General features: G+C 35.0%; 1 protein-coding gene across 8 annotated transcripts in view; it reads left to right on the top strand.

The window, feature by feature from the left end:
- Positions 1-21433, top strand: part of sfl (N-deacetylase and N-sulfotransferase sfl) — a 248848-nt gene that overhangs the window by 206170 nt on the left and 21245 nt on the right. For all 8 annotated transcript variants that reach the window (XM_017613546.1, XM_017613521.1, XM_017613513.1 and 5 more), the window contains one exon: positions 18456-20319. In XM_017613546.1, the coding sequence (XP_017469035.1) occupies positions 18456-20319 (1864 nt within the window). The remainder of the gene's footprint in view (positions 1-18455; positions 20320-21433) is intronic.

Raw genomic sequence — 21433 nt, 5'->3', positions numbered from 1 at the left:
TTAAAGAACTCAATGAACTCGTGGGCACTTAAATCGCAAGTTTTCTGTATTGGTTGGAGTGAGAAGAAAGCTTCATAAATAGAAACCGTCATAAATATGTAGGTACAACACAAATCAGATGCCATAGTGTGTACTACGACCATACAAATTTATGTGATTGCTTTTAATGTAGTTTGGCACTTAAATACATTGGGCCTTTTACTGCAGATTTCAAATGGTTTAGTCGCTTATACACCTAGTCGTGTCTGAATGATTCATGTTTCTTAGGTGAACGGAGACCGTTGCTCAGTCAGCGAAACGCCGCTACCAGCTACGAATGCCAAAATGCTCTCATTTTCGGCTCGCAAAGGCTGGGCACTCTAATAGAAAGTGCTGAGATGATTCCAGATTCCTAACCTTACCGTGTGACAACCAATCGCACAATGGCCTACCAGAATCCTCACCAAGAGCCAGGGCTGAGACTTTTCAGGCGTACAGAGCACCTATGATCTCCCCCCAAAGTGCACCATAGGCCAGAAGGATATTGGTATTTTGCTTGCTGAGCATAGTTGAGACCAAACCATCCAAGAGTGAACCGCAGGAGGAGCGGGTCCCAGCTGTTCGCTATCCGGTAATAACGTTTCTAGGGTGGCTTACCGTTCCAGGTCATCAACCACAGAGATTAGAAGCAATGTCACAAAACGCCCCTTTCTCAGGAAATTTTTCAAGAACACCATATTGCAGAGTTTATTTCAAGAACGACCTATCTCAGCTTTTGGTTGAAGAACGCCCTAACTCAGTAGATCAGGTTCAAGAAGCCCTATCTCAATGAAAGTTCAATATGCCGGCAGCTGAGATAGGGCGTTATTCAGCCAAATTCTGAGATATAGCGTTTTTCAATCAAACTCTGAAATAGGGCGTTTTGGAACCGGCTGCCGAGTTAGGTCGATGTTCCAATCAGCCGTCGATATGCCAACCGCCCTAACTGATGTTCCGCGAATAAGTTCACTGCTCTACACTAAGGCGATATGACTCATTTCCTGCTGAAGAAAACATGTGTATATATATCAGGTCCTGGCATGTGTTCTACAGCGGTGAGCTTTGTTTTTTATATTCAAGAAGCGGATTTTGGGCACCACTTCTTGTCGATACTAGCCTCTTGAACAGCCATGCCAGTGAGAGTGTAGGCGAAGTCTGCGTTCCTAATCTGGTTGTTGAGTGCAGTTAACATCTCGTCTCTTTAGAGTGCCGATCTTATTTTTTGTGATTTAGGTGCGTATTGGTTTAGTATTTGGCGGTCACATAATTTACTACAGTTTGTAGTGTGCGTTAATTTTTTGACACATTAGGGCTGAAATATGCTCACAGGTTGGACATTCATTGCCTTCCGATATAAGAAACTGATTTTGTGTTGCTTTGACCAAGCATCGGTTAGACTTTTCGGGATTTTCTTGGAATTTTTTCGGTACCATTTAAAATATTTTCGGTACTTGGCAGGATTATCATCTTTTAATTTGGGAGTTTTTAAGAAAGCTTTTGTGATTTTTCGGAACTTTTGCGTATTTTTAGAGACTTCGGAAGTCTTCGTGTCTTGTTTTTTTCGCAATCTTTCAGAATTTTAATGTTATTCAGACCTTTTTGGTACTTTCCGAGATGTTTTGAAAACTTTTGAAATCGAAAAGCACATTTTAATCTTAACTTTGTACGAACGCAAAAAAAAAGTAAATAACAAAAAAATACCGGATATTTTGTGAGATAAAAATAGCAGTTTTTTTTTAAGTTTTGTTTCAAAAAATTAAGGACAAAAGTAATCGCCAATTCCGGCTTAAAATGCTTAAGGTCAAAGTTAACTTATAATTTTTTATTTTTTTTTTTTACTTTTGATTACAAAATGCAACATCGGCACTGTCGCTGCTAAAAACTGAAAAAGCACAGAAAGAATGAAAAGTAATTTTACAAATAATATTGAATTGATAACGTGCTTATGTAAATATGCATGTGTAAATTTAAATTATTTATGACACGGAAAATGGGGCAGGTGCCATGAATCAGCATTTAAAATGCATTTTAAATGCAGACTCGTATCTGAAGTAGTTTTTTTTGTTTGAATGTAATGCTTTTATCATTTGTGAAGCACTCTTGTTACTTTTTCGTACACCAATCGCTTACGCGGCACTCGCATATTATTGGCAAGTTAAAATTGCGAAAAAATGCGAAACGACGACAATACTATGAGCCGCTTAATAAAGAACGAATACCACTGCGTATACGTAATTGACATAAGAATACGAGCAAGAAATGCAAAGTATGCAACTGAGCGCAAATATGTGCTTTTAAGTAGTGAGTGGCGAAAGCGGCTCAGTGTCTGTTGAAAGTTGTATGGTATGCTTGTAGGTATGTATATACGAGTAAATATGTATGTATGTATGTGTTAAAAAAATTGGCGCTTTAAACTTAATTCGGGCGCGCGCGCCAATGCGGCAGGTACTCAATGCATGTATGTATGTATGTATGTATGTAGTTGTATGTTTATAAATATGCCACTTGAGCACATTCTGCCAACGAAATGATGTTCAATTTTCATATCAACACATTCGCAAGTCCAACTAATGGCAATGGTGTTGGCAGAGCAGCAGCAGCAGCAGCAACAGTCAAAAAGTTGTCATCTCGCGCACACAGCCAAAGCAACCGCGCCACCTGCGCCACGGAAATGCGATGAAAAATGAAATGAAATACGTAATATCGCGCGTTGACAGCGGTGCAAGGCGAATGCGAAAATAAACACAAACAATAAATGGCAAGCGAAAAAAATGCATAGTCAAAAAAAAAAAAAACAAAACAAAAAAACCCCGGAAAAGTTTCCTGGTAGTTTTGCGTGTGCGAATCTTGCATATTTTGTGCTCAACAGCAACAAAAAGTGCTGCTGCTGCTGCCGCTGCCGCTGTTCTCGCAGATTGCACTGAGTGGAAATGTTGCCACTTTCTGTTTATCAACGGCAAAAAGTTGATGTTGTCGCGCTTCAATTTCAACATTTTTTTTTTTTGTTGGGGGTGTTTTGTTTTTACCTAGCAGGTGTTTAACTAGCAGTGCCAGTTCCTATGCCAAAAACTTCATACCGAAATTGACATGCAGGCGTACTTATCAGCATATGGCAGCAGCAGGCAATCAGTAGAACGCAGCTTGCGCGAGCCAAAAGTGGCAAAAGGTTGAAGGCAAAACGTGCAGGTGAACAGCATTCGTGGCACAGCGCTGCAGCATATGTGTTATGTGTGGATGTATGTAGTTAGGTAACCTGAGAGTTGCGCGATTGCAATTTTTATTGTTTGGTTGCGCCACAACAAAAGTCACAAAAACAGACGTTGGGGTTTGGCTTTAAGTTGATCTTTTTGCCCTGTGCAGATAAATAAAAAAACATACAGTTACACAAATGAATATGCGAGCATGCAGATATTGCAAATAGAAAGGGTGTTTCATGAGGTGCATTACTTCATGTCATTCGAAAATTTCGTTTAAAAATAAAATTTGAAATTCAGTATGTAGATTGTGATTTATTAAAAAAGAAAAACACAGGTATTTGGACTTTTGAAATTTAAGAGTTTTTTTTTTGTTGTCCCTAATGCTAACAGGTAAACATTCTTTTTTTATTTGGTTACGCGTTGCCAGATTTTGCCATAAGCTTTTTCTTGATTCGCAAATAAAAGTTTTTTTTTTTTTTGTTTTTTTGCTCTTCTCACATCAAGTCTTTGCCTTGCACAGCATTTCCATCTCTGCATAATTTAATTTAACTCGACTTTTCAAACAGGTGACAAATATTTTCTAACTATTGCGTTTTGAAACCTCTTTCATTATAAACCCATATTGTAATACATTCAGGTGGTTCACAAGGTGTCGTAAGTATCGTATATTAAGTGTTTAGAGCGAATCCCTTAAATATATTTTTACAACTATACGACAGTATACAAAACCTTGTGAACTCGCTAATTGTATTTCAATTAAAATTTGGAAGCTCCTTCAAACGCCTCAAAAATATTTGTAATATTTGTAATTTTCAATTTGACACACATATTTTAATTTTCGTATAACTTGTGTGCAGTTAAATTTGACTTTCTAAAAACAAGTTTATATTTTGAACAGGGTTGCCACCTGTTTGAAAGTTCGAATTTAATTATACTAAATGCATATTAAAATATGGGTATCAAAAGGTCCGTCTCGGTTTGGAGAAGCTTTATAGCTATATCTTGAAGAGGGTTACCACCTGTTACAAATTTTATTAAAACTATTAAATAAGTTAAATTGATTAGATATTACAATATGGGTATCAATTGAATTGGTTTTAGAAGAGTAAAAGTACTCCTGAGTAAATTTAAGAGTCCAGTAATTTAAAAGGGTTGTAATCAGAACAAATCACTGTTTGACAATGTATGTATGTATCTGTAATAAAATGACAAGTATTATTTTAGTTTAACTAAATTTGACTTCACAAAAGGGTGGCAACCCTCTTCGTAATATTTGCAAGCTAAAACCTTCTTAAATCTTCTTCGTCTGACTCCCATATGGTGATATCTATCTATTTAAATTACCTAATTCCTTTAATTCAAATAGAATTTGATTTTTTAAACAGGTGGCAACCCTCTACATGTAGTTAAGAAATAAACGCTTTTCATTCACATTCCGATTGATACCCATCTCTGAATAATTCATTTAACGTATTAAAAAATTTTAATTTAATTTTTTTAATAGGTGGCAACTCCTTAAAAAAATAAACCTCTGTTGTATATAGGTCAGGCTTTTTAATGTGACACTTCATTTTTGCCAATAAAACGAATCGTGCAGATCTGATAGACTTGACAAAAAATGAAAAAATCACTTCAAAAAGTGCAAAAAATTAGCAAGTTTTTATTCTTTCTTTCGAAAGTTAAAAACCCGTACTACATACATACATAATAAAAAATAACATATTTTTACTTATATTTTTTAATTCATTCCATTAAATTTTACCTTTTTTTTGAAATTTTTATTAAATAAAAAATTCAGTTACTAATTCCCAGCAACTTTTCGGAACACCCCATATTTACCAACCAACCTACTATTTTTAATTACTTCAGCACAACCGAAATGCGATAGCACTAAAACGTTTTTCTGCAATTATTAAAATTGAATTGCTGTAATTGAAAGTTTTTGTTGAAAACGGTTCTTTTTTTTTGTATGAGTTAGTGGACAGTGCCATTGTGAGTAATAATTAATTAAAATACTATACTATGTATGTGTGCCACTACCAGCTGTTTGCATAAAAGGTCCAAACAACGCAGTGGAATGGAAAGTGTAGCAAAAACATTCACTAATGAAATTAATGAAAAAGTTTCGAATGCAATGTTGCGTGGAAATTACTATTTTTGCAAGATTAAATTTCTCATTTTGCGCCAATAAATGTATATGAATAATTGCCGCACATTCGCGAGAAATTTATTGCTCAGCACTCAATATGAACTCAATATGAATAATTGTGAGAAATAATTTTAAAAGTCCTTTTACTGGCAGCTGAAATGAGCACTTCACAAATAAATGCAAAGAAGACTTCATTGAATATGCGTTGCGCCGAATCCAATCAGGCAATAGCAAAAAACCAAACAAAAAAAACAAATTCTTTGCAAATAAGCATATTTTTCTATAGTTTCAATTGGATGCGATGCAAATATGTTTTTGGACTTTCAGTAAATAAATATTTTAAGGTGAAATTGACTGTTGCCCTGCTGCTTTCGAATTATGCATGTATGTACCCTAGGGTTTTGCAAAGTTTTTTACAGCCATGACCCAGTATGTTTTATATTTTGAAGATCTCTGGAGGAACATAATCTTATAAGTTTAAAAAATATTTGTACTTAACGATTTTATAGCAATTCTACAAAAAAAGCGTATTTTCCCCGTATACAAATAACACTGTGCGACAAAAACCAAACAAATCCAAATCACACCAAAAAATCGATTTAATCACGAAAAACGAGCATAATTTAGTAAAACTGCGGTTTTAGTTTTTTTGCCTGAAGTCAGGATTTTTTTTTAAAGTACTTTGAGATTACAGAGATGAATTTCTTTTTATTGTGTTCAGCGAATGTTCCAATAATATTCGTATGTAGAGTTGCTCGGTGACTCCGAAAATGGACTTATTTTTTGTCCATGAATAAGTTTTCGAGATATTTGCAATTTATCGGTATAAAGCAATTTAAATTTTTTTTGTAACTTTTTTTATTTTTTATTTTTTTTACAAAAAAAAACATGAAGCTACCAGTGAAGAAAATCGATTAAGAATGACATGATTGGTCAAATGAAAATGCGCAAGGACTTTTTGTATGAATTATGATCAGAAAAGAGTGCTACTCAGGTGTACATGGCGTATGAGTAACATTCTTTCGTGCTCATTTTTCATACAAAACATCTGGGTGCATTTTCATTTCACCATTCATTCCTTCTTTATTTATCGATCGATTTTGTCCATTAGTAAGTTCATTTTTTTTTGTAACAGAACATGCTTTAAAATAAATGAAAAAGAATTTACACAGAATATTATTTTCCCCCTCATAAAGTTTGATTTTTTTTTTTATTTTTACATAAAAAACAACAAAAAAAAGTGGAATTATTAATTTAAAAAAAATTCAAAAAAATTTCATTAAATGTTAAACTTTTTAATCTGGATTTTTGGAAAAATTTTGGGTACGCAGATGATCGGCTATGTAATTCTAGTGAACAAATTTAAAGTTTTAAGTGGCTAAAAATCGCATTTTTAAAGTTTTTTTTACGACAGATCTTGTGTTTTATGTATATAACAAATGAAATTTATAAAATATAGCGTTATTTTAATTTAATTTTGTTTGCAAACGGTATTGCGTATTTTATTCCCTTTATAAGGTAAACAGTGCAAAAAACCGTCAGCAATAAAAAGTCATTAAAAATCAACGTGATTTTTCGAAAAATTCAGATTAAAAAGTTCAAAACTTAGACGAAAATTTGTTGAATTTTTCTAAGTTCTGTATAAAGTTTCAAAGTTTAACTTATGCGGTTTGACTAAAGCATGAACCATATTTTTATAAAAATATAACAAAAAAGTTTGAACTTGAAAAACGTTGCAAATATTTAAGAAAAAACACAATGCACTCACTTTTGATCGCCAGTGTAAATACGGTTTATGAAGAATTTCGTTTTCATTTGAAGTATTCGTATTACGATCGTTCAATTGATTCGTTAGATATATGTATGTATGTACATACGTGATTAAGTGGAGAAACTCTTTTTTTTCGAGCTGAATAACGGTAAACTGAAAATATCTCAAAAACTTATCCATAGAAATAAAAATTAACTCGATTTCCGGAATCACCGAGCAATTCTACATAGGAATTTGATAGTGGCATCCATAAAACATTTTTGCTGTAAACCAGTGTTATTTTAAAAATTCGGTGCAATGTAGAATAACAATATACCAAATGAAAGAACAAAATTTTATAATTGAGAAAAAAAAGAAAAAAACTTTGTTTGGTTCCCAAGGACGAATAAGGATTAAAAATCGTCTTTTAACAATTTTAATTTTTTTATTTTTTTATCTAATGTGTATATTAGTTTTGAACATATAATTTTTTTCCAAAATAAATAGTGCAAATTTTCGAAGGCATTTAAGGGTAAATATTTAAAAGGCCATTTTCCATACCTCTTCGTCCTTATGAACCAAAAAAATTAGTATTTTTTTATTCTACAGACCTTTTATTTGATAGCCATATTGTTATTCTACTTTATATTGCTTAATATAGTATGTAAATCGATTTAAAAAAAAATACAGGTCTACATATTTTCGTTATTCTACTATTCTGGGGAGTGGTAGCAAGAAAATTAAAAAAAAAATCATATTCCTGTGTATTCTTGTACCACCCTAATGTGCATATTTATATAATGAGCAGGTATGCAGTTTTGTAGCCAATTTAATTCTAGTATAATGAGGTGCAATTTCCAAGCTGCTAAAAAATTCCGTTGATTTTTGGCAATTTTTTTTGCTGGCACTGTCCCCATATAAAAGAAATTTGTCGAACATACTTTGTATGGAAAAAACGTGAAACACCTTCAACCCAAAAAAAAAAAAATGCTCAAAAATCAACGTGATTTTTTATCAACTTGAAACTTGCACTTTATTATACTAGCATTAAATGGGCTACAAAACCATGCCACAATTTTTTCTAAAGATTCTGATTAAAAAGCTTGAACTTTGGGTAAAAAATTCGTTTTTCATAAAATTTAAGAAAAGTGGGCGTGTCATATATTCTTAACTCAAAAACTACTTCACCGCTCTCCACCAAATTTGGTACACATTTTGCGCTTAGCCCTCTTAGGCAACGTATTGAACATTTTTTCAAAAACTGTTTAGAATATCCGGATAACTAAATTAAATAGAACGGGTACTAAACGGTTATCCGCATTTTATCCGTGTACACGAATAACCGAACGGATATCCGATAATACGGATAGTCTCAGGTTTAGTGATATGTTGTCTATAAATTGTGATTCAAAAAACACACCTCTGAAATACAACAACGCCATCCTGGATACCAAAAACAAAATTTTAAATCAATTGCTGTATGTGCCTCGAACTGTAAGCCTTGTAATACGAATATGTACATATGTATATATACATTAGACTGCATCACTCCCCATACAAAAAAAAAAAATCGGTACTATTTTTCCATTGGAATTATAAAATCTATTATATTTTGAGATGTCCACTAAAATATTTCGGAAAAATATTAAGCTTTAAGCGAGCTGGACCGATTTGAAAAAACCTCCAAAAATGGAGTTTTTTTATGAATAAAAATAGTTTCTTAAAGATGTTTTTTGAAAAAATTCCCCCTCAAATGACAAAACGGTAACGGTTTAGGCTTAAAAAATTTACATAAAAATATTAAAAAAAAATAAAATGTTAGACGGAATCGTCATAATGAGATTTTTGATGCTGTTTTTGAACTTTTTTCAAAGATTGGTATAAAAAAAAACTTGAATAACTGGTATAAAAAAAATAAAATAAATGGGGACACGAACGACTTTTTTGACAGAAATAAAAACACTGTGAAAATGCCTTTCTACTGAGACCACATAGGTCTAAATCATAGTAGTTTTGACCCAGTTATTCAAGTTTTTCATAAATCAATCTTTGAAAAATGTTAAAAAACGGCGTCAAAAATCTCGTTATTACGATTCCGTTGAAAAGAGTTTTTAAATATTTTGGGGCAGATTTTTTAAGCTTAATCTGTTTTGTCTTCTGAGGAGATTTTTTTTTTTAATACTTTAAAAAACTATTTTTATTCATAAGAACCTCAAATTTTGGAGGTATTTTCAAATCGGTCCAGCTCACGTAAATCTTGGATTTTATCCGAAATATTTTGGTGGACGTCTTAAAATATAATAAATTTTGTAATCCCGGTGGAAAACCCGCAACTTATTTTGGTGATGCAGTCTAATGTACATACTTATGTATGTGCATACAATGCGATCGGTTTGTTGCCACATACGAAATCTGTCAATAGCGGTGATACACACTCAGGCATACGTGCAAGTTTTAAATACACTTCACGCTTCATTAATTGCGTTGCAAGCGCCGAGAGGCTTCATTTTCATGCTGATGTAGACTATATTCTAAATATGTATGTATGTATGTATGTTGTGTTTGTGTGTTTGTGTTTGTGTTCATCCGCCGGAAGTAGTCCTCGCAGTGCGCCCATGGTCACAAATACCCTTTACGCCATTCACACACACACACGCATGCACACACCAACTTATAATGTAAATAATTTAATCGGCCAAAGCAAAATGCATGGAATCTCATTAACTTTGCCCCTAACCCGAAACTATGCTTTTGTTCGCACAACTACTACTAACTATCAATGAAGCTCCATAATCTACTAACTATACACAATTACATAATGCTTCATGCGCCTCTAAGCCTACGAGCATTTTGTGTGCGTGCTTCAAGCGCGCCGCAAGTTCGGTGTCCGGTCAGTGGCAGCAACAGCAGCACCAGCAGCTCAGCAACGCTGCGGGCAAAATGCGTAGTCACGCAGGTCATTGCGGTCATTGTGGCGGCATATTTTGTTTTGCATATCAGGCCTGCGGCGATGGTCGATGACATGCCAGCTGCATGTGCAATTTTGCAAAGTTCAGGGTGTAGAAGCGTGCGAAATTCCACTAACTATATACGTGTGTGTGTTGGTGTAAATGTATGAAAAATTATAAATTTTTTATGCGAAAAATTTTAATGAACCAGTTTGGTAATTAATTATAAGCCTATCAGGCGGCATAAGTTGCAGGCAGCTGCAGTCTGGCATACACACACACACATATGTATGTGCATATGTATGTATATTCATATGTGGAATTCTGTGCAAAGAAAATAATATAGCACATGTAATTATGCGCCTAAAAGTCGACTTAAATTTCAGCATTTAAGCCGCAATGTATGCTATGACGCGCATAGAGTTTGTTTTGCATACGGTAGTGTGCTCGTGCTTGAACGTGTGAAAAACGATTTGCAACATGTGTCGCCGCAATGCACTGCCGCTATTTGTTTGTTTATTTGGCCCGCCTCATCCGCGTTGTCAGTGCAGCCATTTTGTTTTTCTTTTTTGTTTACTTACTATTCGCTAGATACTCGTATTTTTTGCTGTTTTCCCCATAAGCACTGAAACGTTAACGCAACGCAATCTCAGCCTCCTTTAGTGTGCATAAACAAAGCAAAAAAAACTTCAATTAAAATGCCGCAACATATGGTAGTTGGGGAAAAAAATGTTAGTTACAAAGGGACTAACACACCATAAAAAGTGATTTAAAAATCGGCACAGAAAAAATGCAAACCCACACATGCGAAAATTCACACACATTTCTGCAGGCATATCTACCTTCCGATAAATAAATATCATTGTGTGCACACCCAGTGAGCAAATTTTTTAGATATAAATAAGAGAAATGAAAAAGATTCATTGAATAACGGTTTCGAAATTCGATGTGCCCGTCTTTACTAAATTCTAAGGGCTTGAAAGTTCAAATGTCGATTTAAAAATTAATTCATTTTCACATAAATTTTTGTAAGAAAAAATTTAATTTTTATTTTGAAAATTTTTAAATTCCGTTTTCAAAAAACTAATTTTGGAAAAATTTTGCAAATTAAAATGTTTATGAAATTATGATTTTAAAATCCAATCTTCGAAATTTCCATTCCTAATTAGTTCTGCCTGAATTCGTATCGAAAGTATCGAAACATAATTTAAGTCTGTACATATTTTGCAACTCAAAACCAATTCTCTAAGCAATTTCGAAAAAAATCTAAGAGTCCATTTTCTTTTCGTTTAATATGAATTTTGATAGAACAACATTAATGTGCCGTAATTTCGAAATTAGGCCTGCCAAAAATTACGATTAGAAAAAAAGTTGAAAACCCGTTTTCGAAGTTTTCCTTGTCGACTGGAATGAATTTCAAAATTGAATTTTCCCAAAAATTGTCTTTTTTGAAAAAATTCCGAAGCAGCAAATTAGAGGTTTTCTGTGTTAATTGGAAAGATATCGAATTTTATTAAGATTTTCGAAATCAAGAAAAATTTTCGTAACTCTAAAATAAAAAAAAAAAATAAAAAAATTCTATTTCTACATTGGTAATTTCGAATTTTTAAAATTTCGAAATTAATATTTTTTGCAATAGTGTCGCAAACTTCAAAACAAGTTCTGAATGTAATTTCGATTTTTTTTGCAAATTTGGTATTTTTTGGATCCAGTTAACAGTTTGGAAATTCAAAATTCAAGCAGATAGATCGTATTTAATATAAGCCCTCGATATGCAATTTCGAAAAAAGTTCAAATATTAGATTTAGTTTGTAAAATTTTGCCACTCGGCTTCGAATTTAATTTTTCAGGCGATTTCGAATTGTTTAAAAATTTTCCGAAATTTGAAAATTATAAAATTATAGTTTTGAAAGTGACTGCCGAAATATCGTAAAATAATTTCACTGCGAAAGCAAATCAATTTGAACAGCGATTATTTTTTCTCGAAATTCTTTGTTCTAGTTAGTGTCTGCAAAATTTTCGAAATCTCCGCTTCCTTAATTTTTAAAATTTTGAATACTTTTGTCAATTGTGTTACTATAAAATCTCATGCTTACATAAATATGTAGAAACATATGTACATCTACATAAGATAGTATTTTCACACGCTCAACCAAAGCCAGACACAATAGCCTGCGCCCATTAAGCGGTTAGCGCCAATAAACGCACGCTGTTGCTGCCGGAGCCTGTTTTTTGCTCTTCTTTTTTTTTGTTTAAACCAGAAATTTTCCTGCCCTACAAACATATTTTTGTTGCTCTGCTTGTGGACGCAGCTGTTGTAGAAATTGTCAAAAATGTAAATTTGTTGCTGCCTCCACCGCCGCCATCATTTAGCTGCCGGCCACTAGCCACTAGGAACCCGGCAATGAAAAGAAAGCCGCATTGTTTCTTGTATGCGATTTTTGTGAATGTTCGTGTATGTGTGTGTGTTTTTTTTTGCTTTCGCTTTAACGACATTGTGTGCTCCAAATTGTTTTTTTTTTTGTTTTACGGAAAATTCTGTTTATTTTTTTCCGCTAGGAAAATTTACTGTGAAATCGAAAAATTTCACCGAAAAGTTGCAAATGTGTGCAAAGCGCCATTTTTGGTGTTGGTCAAATAACAATAAAATTGCTGCAGCACAGCGTATGTATGTATGTACGTCATTGCGTGTACTATTTTATGTGAATGTGTGCGCGCGTAAGTTTAAATACGCAAATACTTGACAGCTTTAGTTTGTTGGCAATAATTGCTTCTCGTTAAAAAACGATAAGGATTTGTTTCCGTAAAAAATTGAGTTGTGATTCTACAAATTACAGCTTATGTTTGGTTACAGAGAAGAAAATTTATGTCATAGGATTGTATGTTTGTACAATTACGCGTTTGTATGTTGGAATTTGTAAGGTTTACTAGTACTCCATTAACTTACAGGTTTTTACCGAACTTGCAGGAAGTTACAGGAAAAATGATCCCTTACTCCGAATTCCTCCAAATCCTGTAAATGAAACCGATTTTTGGAGAGTTGTGCAGAGAATGAAGTTGCAAGCTTTTGCCTGAACTTTTTCTTCTGGTAAAATCATGAAAAGTGTCAAGCGATCACCGGTTGACGTTTTTACTGGAAAAATGCTTTTTTTGTTCTCGTATTTTTTGTTGTTACTCACTTTTTACTCTCACTTCAGAGAGTAATTTTGCTCTTTGACATTTTTACAGGATTTTACACGAAAAGTGTTGGATCAGAGCTAATATGTATGTATGTATCTATGTTATAAAAGCTCGAATCGGCATCGCTGGGGGCTCACAGAGCAAAGAGAGGAACGGGGTATCTTTTACTGCCTGCAGACTGCTCTTGAATAAACGGTCCACATTTCAGCTCGGTTTCCCCTAAGCAAAACTTGGGTGCAACGGCAAGGGCGCTCGGTCGTAGGCTAAGGTTAAACTGAATTAAGAAATGCACACCCAGTGTTGCCAGAAATGAAGATTTATCTTCAAAATGAAGACTAATTTTAAAACATAGCGTCAAAATCTTAAAGTGAAGATATTAAAATGAAACCAAAATTCCGTTTAAAAAGGTCTTCACTATCAATACTTTGGGCAGCAACTAAAGCTTTTTAATGTAGTTTCAACAGCATGTGTACCACCGATGAAATACAAAAATTTTGAATATTGATGAATTATTTTCTCAGAAACAATGTCTAATCAAAAAAATACTTAAAACACAAAAGGCAAAATTTTTCGAAAAATGCGATGAAATATATTTTTTTTTAATTTTGAAATTTTTATATTTTTTGTTCGCCATTTCGAACCACCATATTGATGTCATGAAATTGCCTAAAGTCGTACAAAACTCATGAAATAAGCTTTCAATTGCACCGTGGCGACGCGTCGCACGAATTTTAAATAATAAAATAATGCGCCAAATATATTTATATTGATCATTATCAATACCTATGTAAATACATATTATGTGAATTTGTGTATGATATTTGTGGAAAAAAGATACTTAATAAAAATATATATAAAAAAAATTGTTTTTATGGGTTTTTTCCAAAAAAAATCTTTTTTTTTAACATAATCAAAAAATATACTTGTATTGATCATTATCTATATACTTACATACTTCTTCTTCTTACAACTTTTTGCAATTGCTATGTTTGCATATCATTCTTAAAAATGCAGGTAAATCTAGTAAAATCGTGTCTGTTTGGGATAAATTCAAAAGTTTGTTAATTTCGGTTTGCGTAGTATACTTCATGTATTTAAAAATGTTTTGCGATATAAACAAAATTAAAGTTTTTTAATTAAAATATTTAAAAAAATATAAAATTTTAGTCACGAAAGGATTTTTTTATTTTGTTAATTTTTTATTTTATTTTTTATTTTTTTTTTATTATTATTCTTTGTATCTTTTTAATTTTTTTCCGAGATTTGAATATCTAATCTTCACTTTACAGATTTTTTACGAAAAATACGTGGCAACACCAGATCCAAACTGTCGCTGCTGTCTCAATGATGATGAGGTAAAAACACTTTGTATTGTCTGGCGCCGTTCAAGACTGAGATCTTAACTCCAGGCCCTGCACTTCCTTAAGGTGTTTTGAGCAGTTCTTTGGGACTGCTATGGGCGGGCCCTCTGTAGGGCTGGCTTCTCTGAATACAGTTGTGTCTTAATTAGCTTCGCAGTTACTGTTCAAAAAATATAAGTGTACGAATATCTCTGTTGACAGTTTTCACAGTTTTATAGAAAAGGAGACATTTCCTGCGACTTCATATTCCTCATCCTGACGCCGCGCAGTCACACTCACATTCACTATTAGATATATTCAAGTGAATCCTTAATTACCCCAACGAAAAGCAAACAACAAATTTTAATGGCTAGATTTATGGTGACACTGTGCCAAATGCAAATGAAATTGTCGCCAGCTGTTAATGACTTCGAAATTTCTACACAAACAATTGCGCGAGGAAACCACCTGTCCTTTCGCCATTATTCACAGTCTACCCGGTTATCCCATTGCGCCTCTGGTGTCATCTGCTTCCGGACGGCTAATGTAATTGTTGCAATTTCCACTATTTAAAAAGTTTATTGCATGAATTTTAATGAAGCTGTCAATTTGACGCAGAACACAAAAATCACGTAATGTCACTAATGGTAAAAACATAAAAACATAACGAGCAGCAGTATTCGGTTCAGGTGTATAAAAAAGTTTTGCGATGTCAGTCGGAATGGTAATTATGTTCGAGAAATAGCAAAATAGCAGTTTGATGCATATATAATTTAAAGGACATACAAACAAACACGAAGAATAATATTTTTAACTTAATTTAAATAGAAATTTTAAAAATATCGGCTTTATATTAATAAGAAAAATATGTATTTAAGTCAAAAGAATTAAAAAATCGTAGCAAGGACTTCTGTAACTTTTCTAAACGTAGAAATGATCTGGCATCACCCCACAGTTTATAACGGCGGAGGGAGTGTACGACTTGTGGCGAAAAAATACCGAAAAATCCTTTAAACATTGTAAAAAGGATTTTTAGAAGGTCCAGTCCAGTACCTTCGTATTGGCCTGTGGGAGCCACATCCGCTAAACTTAAACCTGATAGATATTGAGCCCTAACAGCAAAACAACGTAACATAAGCTAAATTTGCTCGCTCTAAGAGCATTTCTGCATCAAAAATAAATTTTAGAAAAGTAGCTTACACGTTTATAAATGTGTACAAATCGATATTCCTCTGCAATAACGACACAACTCAAAATTTAATGTTTTTCAGTTTTAGGGCAAATCGAAAAATGTTTAGTTGTTAGCGATCCGACTGGTAGAGTCCGTGTCGTGGACCCCTCGGTTTCATTAAAGATTACTTGTTTAAAATTTGTTTAGTGTATCATAAATTTTCATACGAACTTAACTTGAAGTATCAATTGTATTTATTATTATAAGTATATCCGATTACTATTTAATTAATAGCATTCGATTAAAATATAACGCCAGCGATTTTTTATATTTCATCGATTGCGCCCCATTGACTATGGAAAATATTATTTCCACAATCAGCGGCCTTGATTAGGTTTTTATTGTTTTTGCGCATGCAGTTAGTAAGCAATGAATTGCATTATAATTAAGCCGCTGCTATTTATTTATGTAGCCCAATATGTACATAGTTATGCGCTCAATGAGATGTACATTTAAATGCAACTTTTTTTGTTGCTGTTAATATAATGGAAATATTTATCACCGCATAGTTGCACATTTATTATTTGCAGAGCATAAATTTATTGTATTTGTGTGTTCATGCGGTCTAGTTAATCACTATACTGTACGCTGTTAATGAAGCAATAATTTCTTATTCGATAAGTTTTTAAATTTAGTTGTAAAAGTTTATCATATTTATAGTCAACAAATCTGAGTATGCTTTGATCTCTAGTGTGAGGTTAGGTTAATCTGACTGGCTGTGTATAACGCATAGATCGTCTGGTCTCTAACGGTGTCAGTTGAAAATCGAGCGTTAAGAGGGTATTTTTTTTAACATCACTCTTGATTTTTGGCAATTTTTCTTTGTAGAATGTGTTGCTCATTATTGCTGCATATACTAAAATCGTCGAGCTTACTTCGTATGGAAGAAAATTACCAAAATTGAAGGGGGCACAAAACTGCACACTTAAAATTTGTATAAGAAATCTACATAATTAAAAAGCTTGATATTTTTACGAAAGTTTAAAACATACATACATTATACGGTTTTTTATAAAAATATAATTAAAATTCAAAACTTGTCAATATGTGAGTGTCGTATAGTCATAGTTTGCATAAACAATTTGTAGCTTTTTAGAGTTTTGTTTTATTATGTAATTTATATGCTCGCTCTCCAAGTCAAGTTTTGACAATCTAATCAAGTACTATTTACTTCGTTTCCTTCATTTCCCTTATGTTCTAGAAACCTATATATATTCAGCCCATATTCGTCACTCCACTGCTTCCCCACTTCGTTCAACATTTTTGGACGAAAGCCAATGTATGTATATATGCTCATAACTGAGCCGATTTCTGTCTCACTGAAATATTCTGCAGTTATTAGACACTTGAAATGACTTCATAATACTACATCTCTCTGCAGTAGAATTCAGCTCCATTTCCGCCGGTAATATTTGAATAAGTGTGGATATTAAAGGCCATATGACCGGGTAGAATGCCCTTAGACTGCGTTTATACACGGAAACTTTTGTCGCCTCGATTTTTCACATTCCCTTTTGGTGTTGCTCGTTTCATTTACACATGCCGATTTGTGTGTATGCAATTGTTGTTGACCGCGGTTCAATTTACATAGACGAACGAGAGCACAAAGCGTGTTGCCCGAGCACGAGCAACTCGGTGCCCCTCTCCTTTCCTCGTCGCGCTCTCTCCTACAAACGTCGAGTTGCGGCACCAAAAATCGCCGTGTGTAAATGAGCACTTATGCGACCCTCTTTCATCGATTATAGTCTGAAATTCTCTTCCAATGAAAACAGAAAACTTTGAAGTCCCTATCACCCATAGCTATGCCCGAAGGTTCTCTGAGTTAATTCACCTATCGCCGCCAACCTAGATTTCGCTATAAGATTCTCTAACTCTCGATGAGAAACATTCTCATGAGAATAGGAATTCATTCTCATCGTCTAATTAGTAAAGAGAGTAATTCATGTGAGTGAATGCCTATTCTCATGAGAATTATTCTCATCGTTTTCTAGAACCTTTATGTACAGTGCAGCCGTAAGTTTTTTCCAATGGATTTTGCAATGATATAAAAAATAATCTTGATATTTAATACTGCTAAATAAACTTTGAGATGCAAATAGATTAAACTAATGAAAATAGAAAAACTACTGAAAATTGTTAAGGGTACGTTCACACAGAAAGCCGAGCGGCGGCGTTCGAAGCAAGGCTGAGCGAAGGAAAGCTGTTGATGTTCACACTGAATGAGGCGGAGCGGTGCTTCTGTATGGAATCAGCCCTAAATATATAACAAAAGTTACCTTCAATGAAAAGCGGCTAAAATATTTGTTAAATTGGTTGCAATTGCTTTTTCTAAAAATAAATTTTCATTTAATTATTTTGATTTTTTGCTCACATCAGCGTCAAGCGGCTGAAAAAATCAAGAATAAAATTTTAAGTCAAAAAATGCTTTGCTTTCAGCTCAAAAATTGCTGCTGTATAAATAATTTCATATAGCTACATTAATTTGAAAGCTCCGGTCAGAACGGCTTCGCTCTGCTCGGCACCGCTTCCTTTGCGAACGTACCCTTATACTTTATTATATATTTTTGTTTATTATGTACTTATGCTCTATCGTTTTAGTTCGTAAAGCTAACTACTTTCATTTCCATATATGATCATTTCAGGTACAAAATCGAAGTGGCTGGCAAAAGTCTTCCAGTGCTGACGAATCTCGACAAAGGCCGCTACGGTGTCATAGTTTTCGAAAATCTCGACAAATACCTGAACATGGACAAATGGAATCGTGAGCTACTGGATAAGTACTGTCGTGAATACTCAGTGGGCATAGTGGGCTTTGTCAGTCCGAGCGAGGAAACTTTGGTAGCCGCACAGTTGCGCGGCTTCCCACTCTTTGTCCACACAAATTTGCGACTGCGCGATGCCAGCCTAAATCCCGCGTCGCCAGTGTTGCGGCTCACGCGTGCCGGTGAGACGGCCTGGGGTGCCTTGCCCGGCGATGATTGGGCTGTTTTCCAACACAATCACTCCACCTATGAACCCATTGAATGGGCGCAGCGCAACACACAGGATTACCCATCGGATAGTGGTGGACAAGTTCAGCTCCCACTAACAGCTGTGCTGCAGGATCACGGCCAGTTTGATGGCATACAGCGCGTCTTGTTTGGCAGCAGCTTGCACTTCTGGCTGCATCGCTTGCTGTTTCTCGACGCTTTGTCATTCCTGAGTCACGGGCAGCTCAGCTTGAGTCTAGACCGCATGATACTGGTGGATATTGACGATATTTTCGTTGGTGAGAAGGGCACGCGACTGCGCCCCGATGACGTGCAGGCACTGATAGCTACGCAGCGGATTATTACGGCAATGGTGCCGGGATTCCGCTTCAATTTGGGTTTCTCAGGGAAGTACTATCATCACGGCACACGGGAGGAGAACTTGGGCGATGATTATTTGCTGCGTAACGTACAGGAATTCAACTGGTTTTCGCACATGTGGAAGCATCAGCAGCCTCATCTGTATGAGAACTTAACGCTACTCATGACAGAGATGCAACTGAATTATGCCTTTGCGAAGGAGCACAACATTCCCACTGACTCGGGTTACTCGATATCGCCGCATCATTCGGGTGTCTATCCCGCACATGAAATACTCTACGTAGCATGGAAGAAAGTGTGGAATGTGAAGGTGACCTCCACAGAGGAATATCCACATTTGCGGCCGGCGCGATTACGGCGTGGTTTCATACATCGCAACATCATGGTGCTGCCACGCCAGACTTGCGGTCTCTTCACGCACACCATGTACATCGATCGCTATCCCGGTGGGCGCGATAAACTCGACGAATCCATACAGGGCGGTGAACTCTTTCAAACAATCGTCTACAATCCCATCAATATCTTTATGACGCACATGTCCAACTATGGCTCGGATCGGCTAGCGTTATATACGTTCCAATCGGTGATAAAGTTCCTGCAATGCTGGACTAATCTGAAACTTGGCTCAGCGCCGCCTATTCAACTAGCGGAAATGTATTTCCGCCTGCATCCCGAAGAGGTAGATCCCGTTTGGGGCAATCCATGTGATGATCCACGCCATAAGAAAATCTGGTCCAAAACGAAAAGCTGTGATTCGCTACCAAAATTTCTAGTTATTGGTCCGCAGAAGACGGGCACCACAGCTCTCTACACATTCCTCTCCATGCACTCGAGTATCACGAGTAATATACCCAGTCCCGATACATTCGAAGAAATACAATTTTTTAATGGCAACAATTACTATCGAGGGCTGGACTGGTATATGGACTTCTTCCCAGCGGAGGCGAACACCACTGCGTCTCCAACAACTCGCTATATGTTCGAGAAAAGTGCCACCTATTTTGATGGTGAGGCGGTGCCGAAACGTGCTCACGCATTGTTGCCGCATGCAAAAATCGTATCGATCCTCATCTCGCCGGCGAAACGCGCCTACTCGTGGTACCAACATCAACGGGCGCATGGCGAAGCGATCGCGAATAACTATAGCTTCTATCAGGTGAGAAATTATGTTTAAACATTTAGTCAAATAAATCGCTGTAAAGGGAAAAAATGGCCGTAGTTGCACACACTTTGTCGCCATCTAGTCTAGTGTTCACTCTTGTAAAACGGAGCTCATTTCACTAGCTCATTTCACTAGAAAATATGAAATCGCAGTTTTCAGTCTTTCTCATTGGGCAGCGTTCCACTTACGTTAACTGCCAGGTTGAACTATCTGAGCGTGTTCGTGGACAGCAAGCTACCCAGGAAACCCCACAACCATGTTTCAGTGTGTAAACGTCTCTAAACCAGTCAATCTATGTACATTAGGGTGTATCACTCTCAATACAAAAAAAAAATACAAAATTAAAATCAGTGCTGTTTTTCCTTCGGAATTATAAAATTTTTTACATGTTAAGACTTCCGCCAAAAAATTTTGGAAAAATATTAAGAGCTGGACTGATAGAAAATACCTCCTAAAATGTTATTTTAATTCCGTTCTTACAATTTTTAAACATTTTCATGCAGAACTTTTAAACCTAAACTCCTCTGTCATCTGAAGTGATTTTTTGAAACAAAAAAGTTATAAAAGTTTTAACTAATTTTATTTATAAACAAAAAACTTGAATTTGGGAAGTGTCTTCAGCTTACATATAAAAAATCGTAAAAATATGTAGAAAAGATTTTTTTAATTCCGGTGCAAAAACTTCAAATTTTTTTTTTGTGAGGCACCCTAATGTATCTACATATATACATATTAATGGCCAAGATAAATTTTTTCGTCTTCGTTTGGTGTAGAACCGATTTCAAAACCCGAACACCTTTGAAAAGATATTTTTGACAAAAGTTTTTAAGGCTTCAGATCCGTCGTTTCAAAATTGTTGTATCTGTGCGTAATTGTTGCTGAAAGCTCTTTAATTTGAGTTATTTGGTGTATTCTTTTTTATACCCGAGCGCACTTGTGCACAAGGGTATTATAACTTTGTTCACATAACGGTTGTTTGTAACAGGCAAAACGAATCTAGATAGATATAGACAAATGTATACATAAATGATCAGAATGAAAAGAGAAATCGATTAAGCGGTGACTGTCTGTCCGTCCGTCCGTCCGTCCGTCCGTCCGTCCGTCCGTC

This window comes from Rhagoletis zephyria, unplaced genomic scaffold, assembly GCF_001687245.7.
Source record: "Rhagoletis zephyria isolate East Lansing unplaced genomic scaffold, Rhagoletis_zephyria_1.1 Rzeph_scaffold_00017, whole genome shotgun sequence".
Classification (NCBI taxonomy): Eukaryota; Metazoa; Arthropoda; class Insecta; order Diptera; family Tephritidae; genus Rhagoletis; species Rhagoletis zephyria.
The sequence above is the reverse complement of the archived record's forward strand: the minus strand, read 5'-3'. Positions and strand labels throughout refer to the sequence as shown.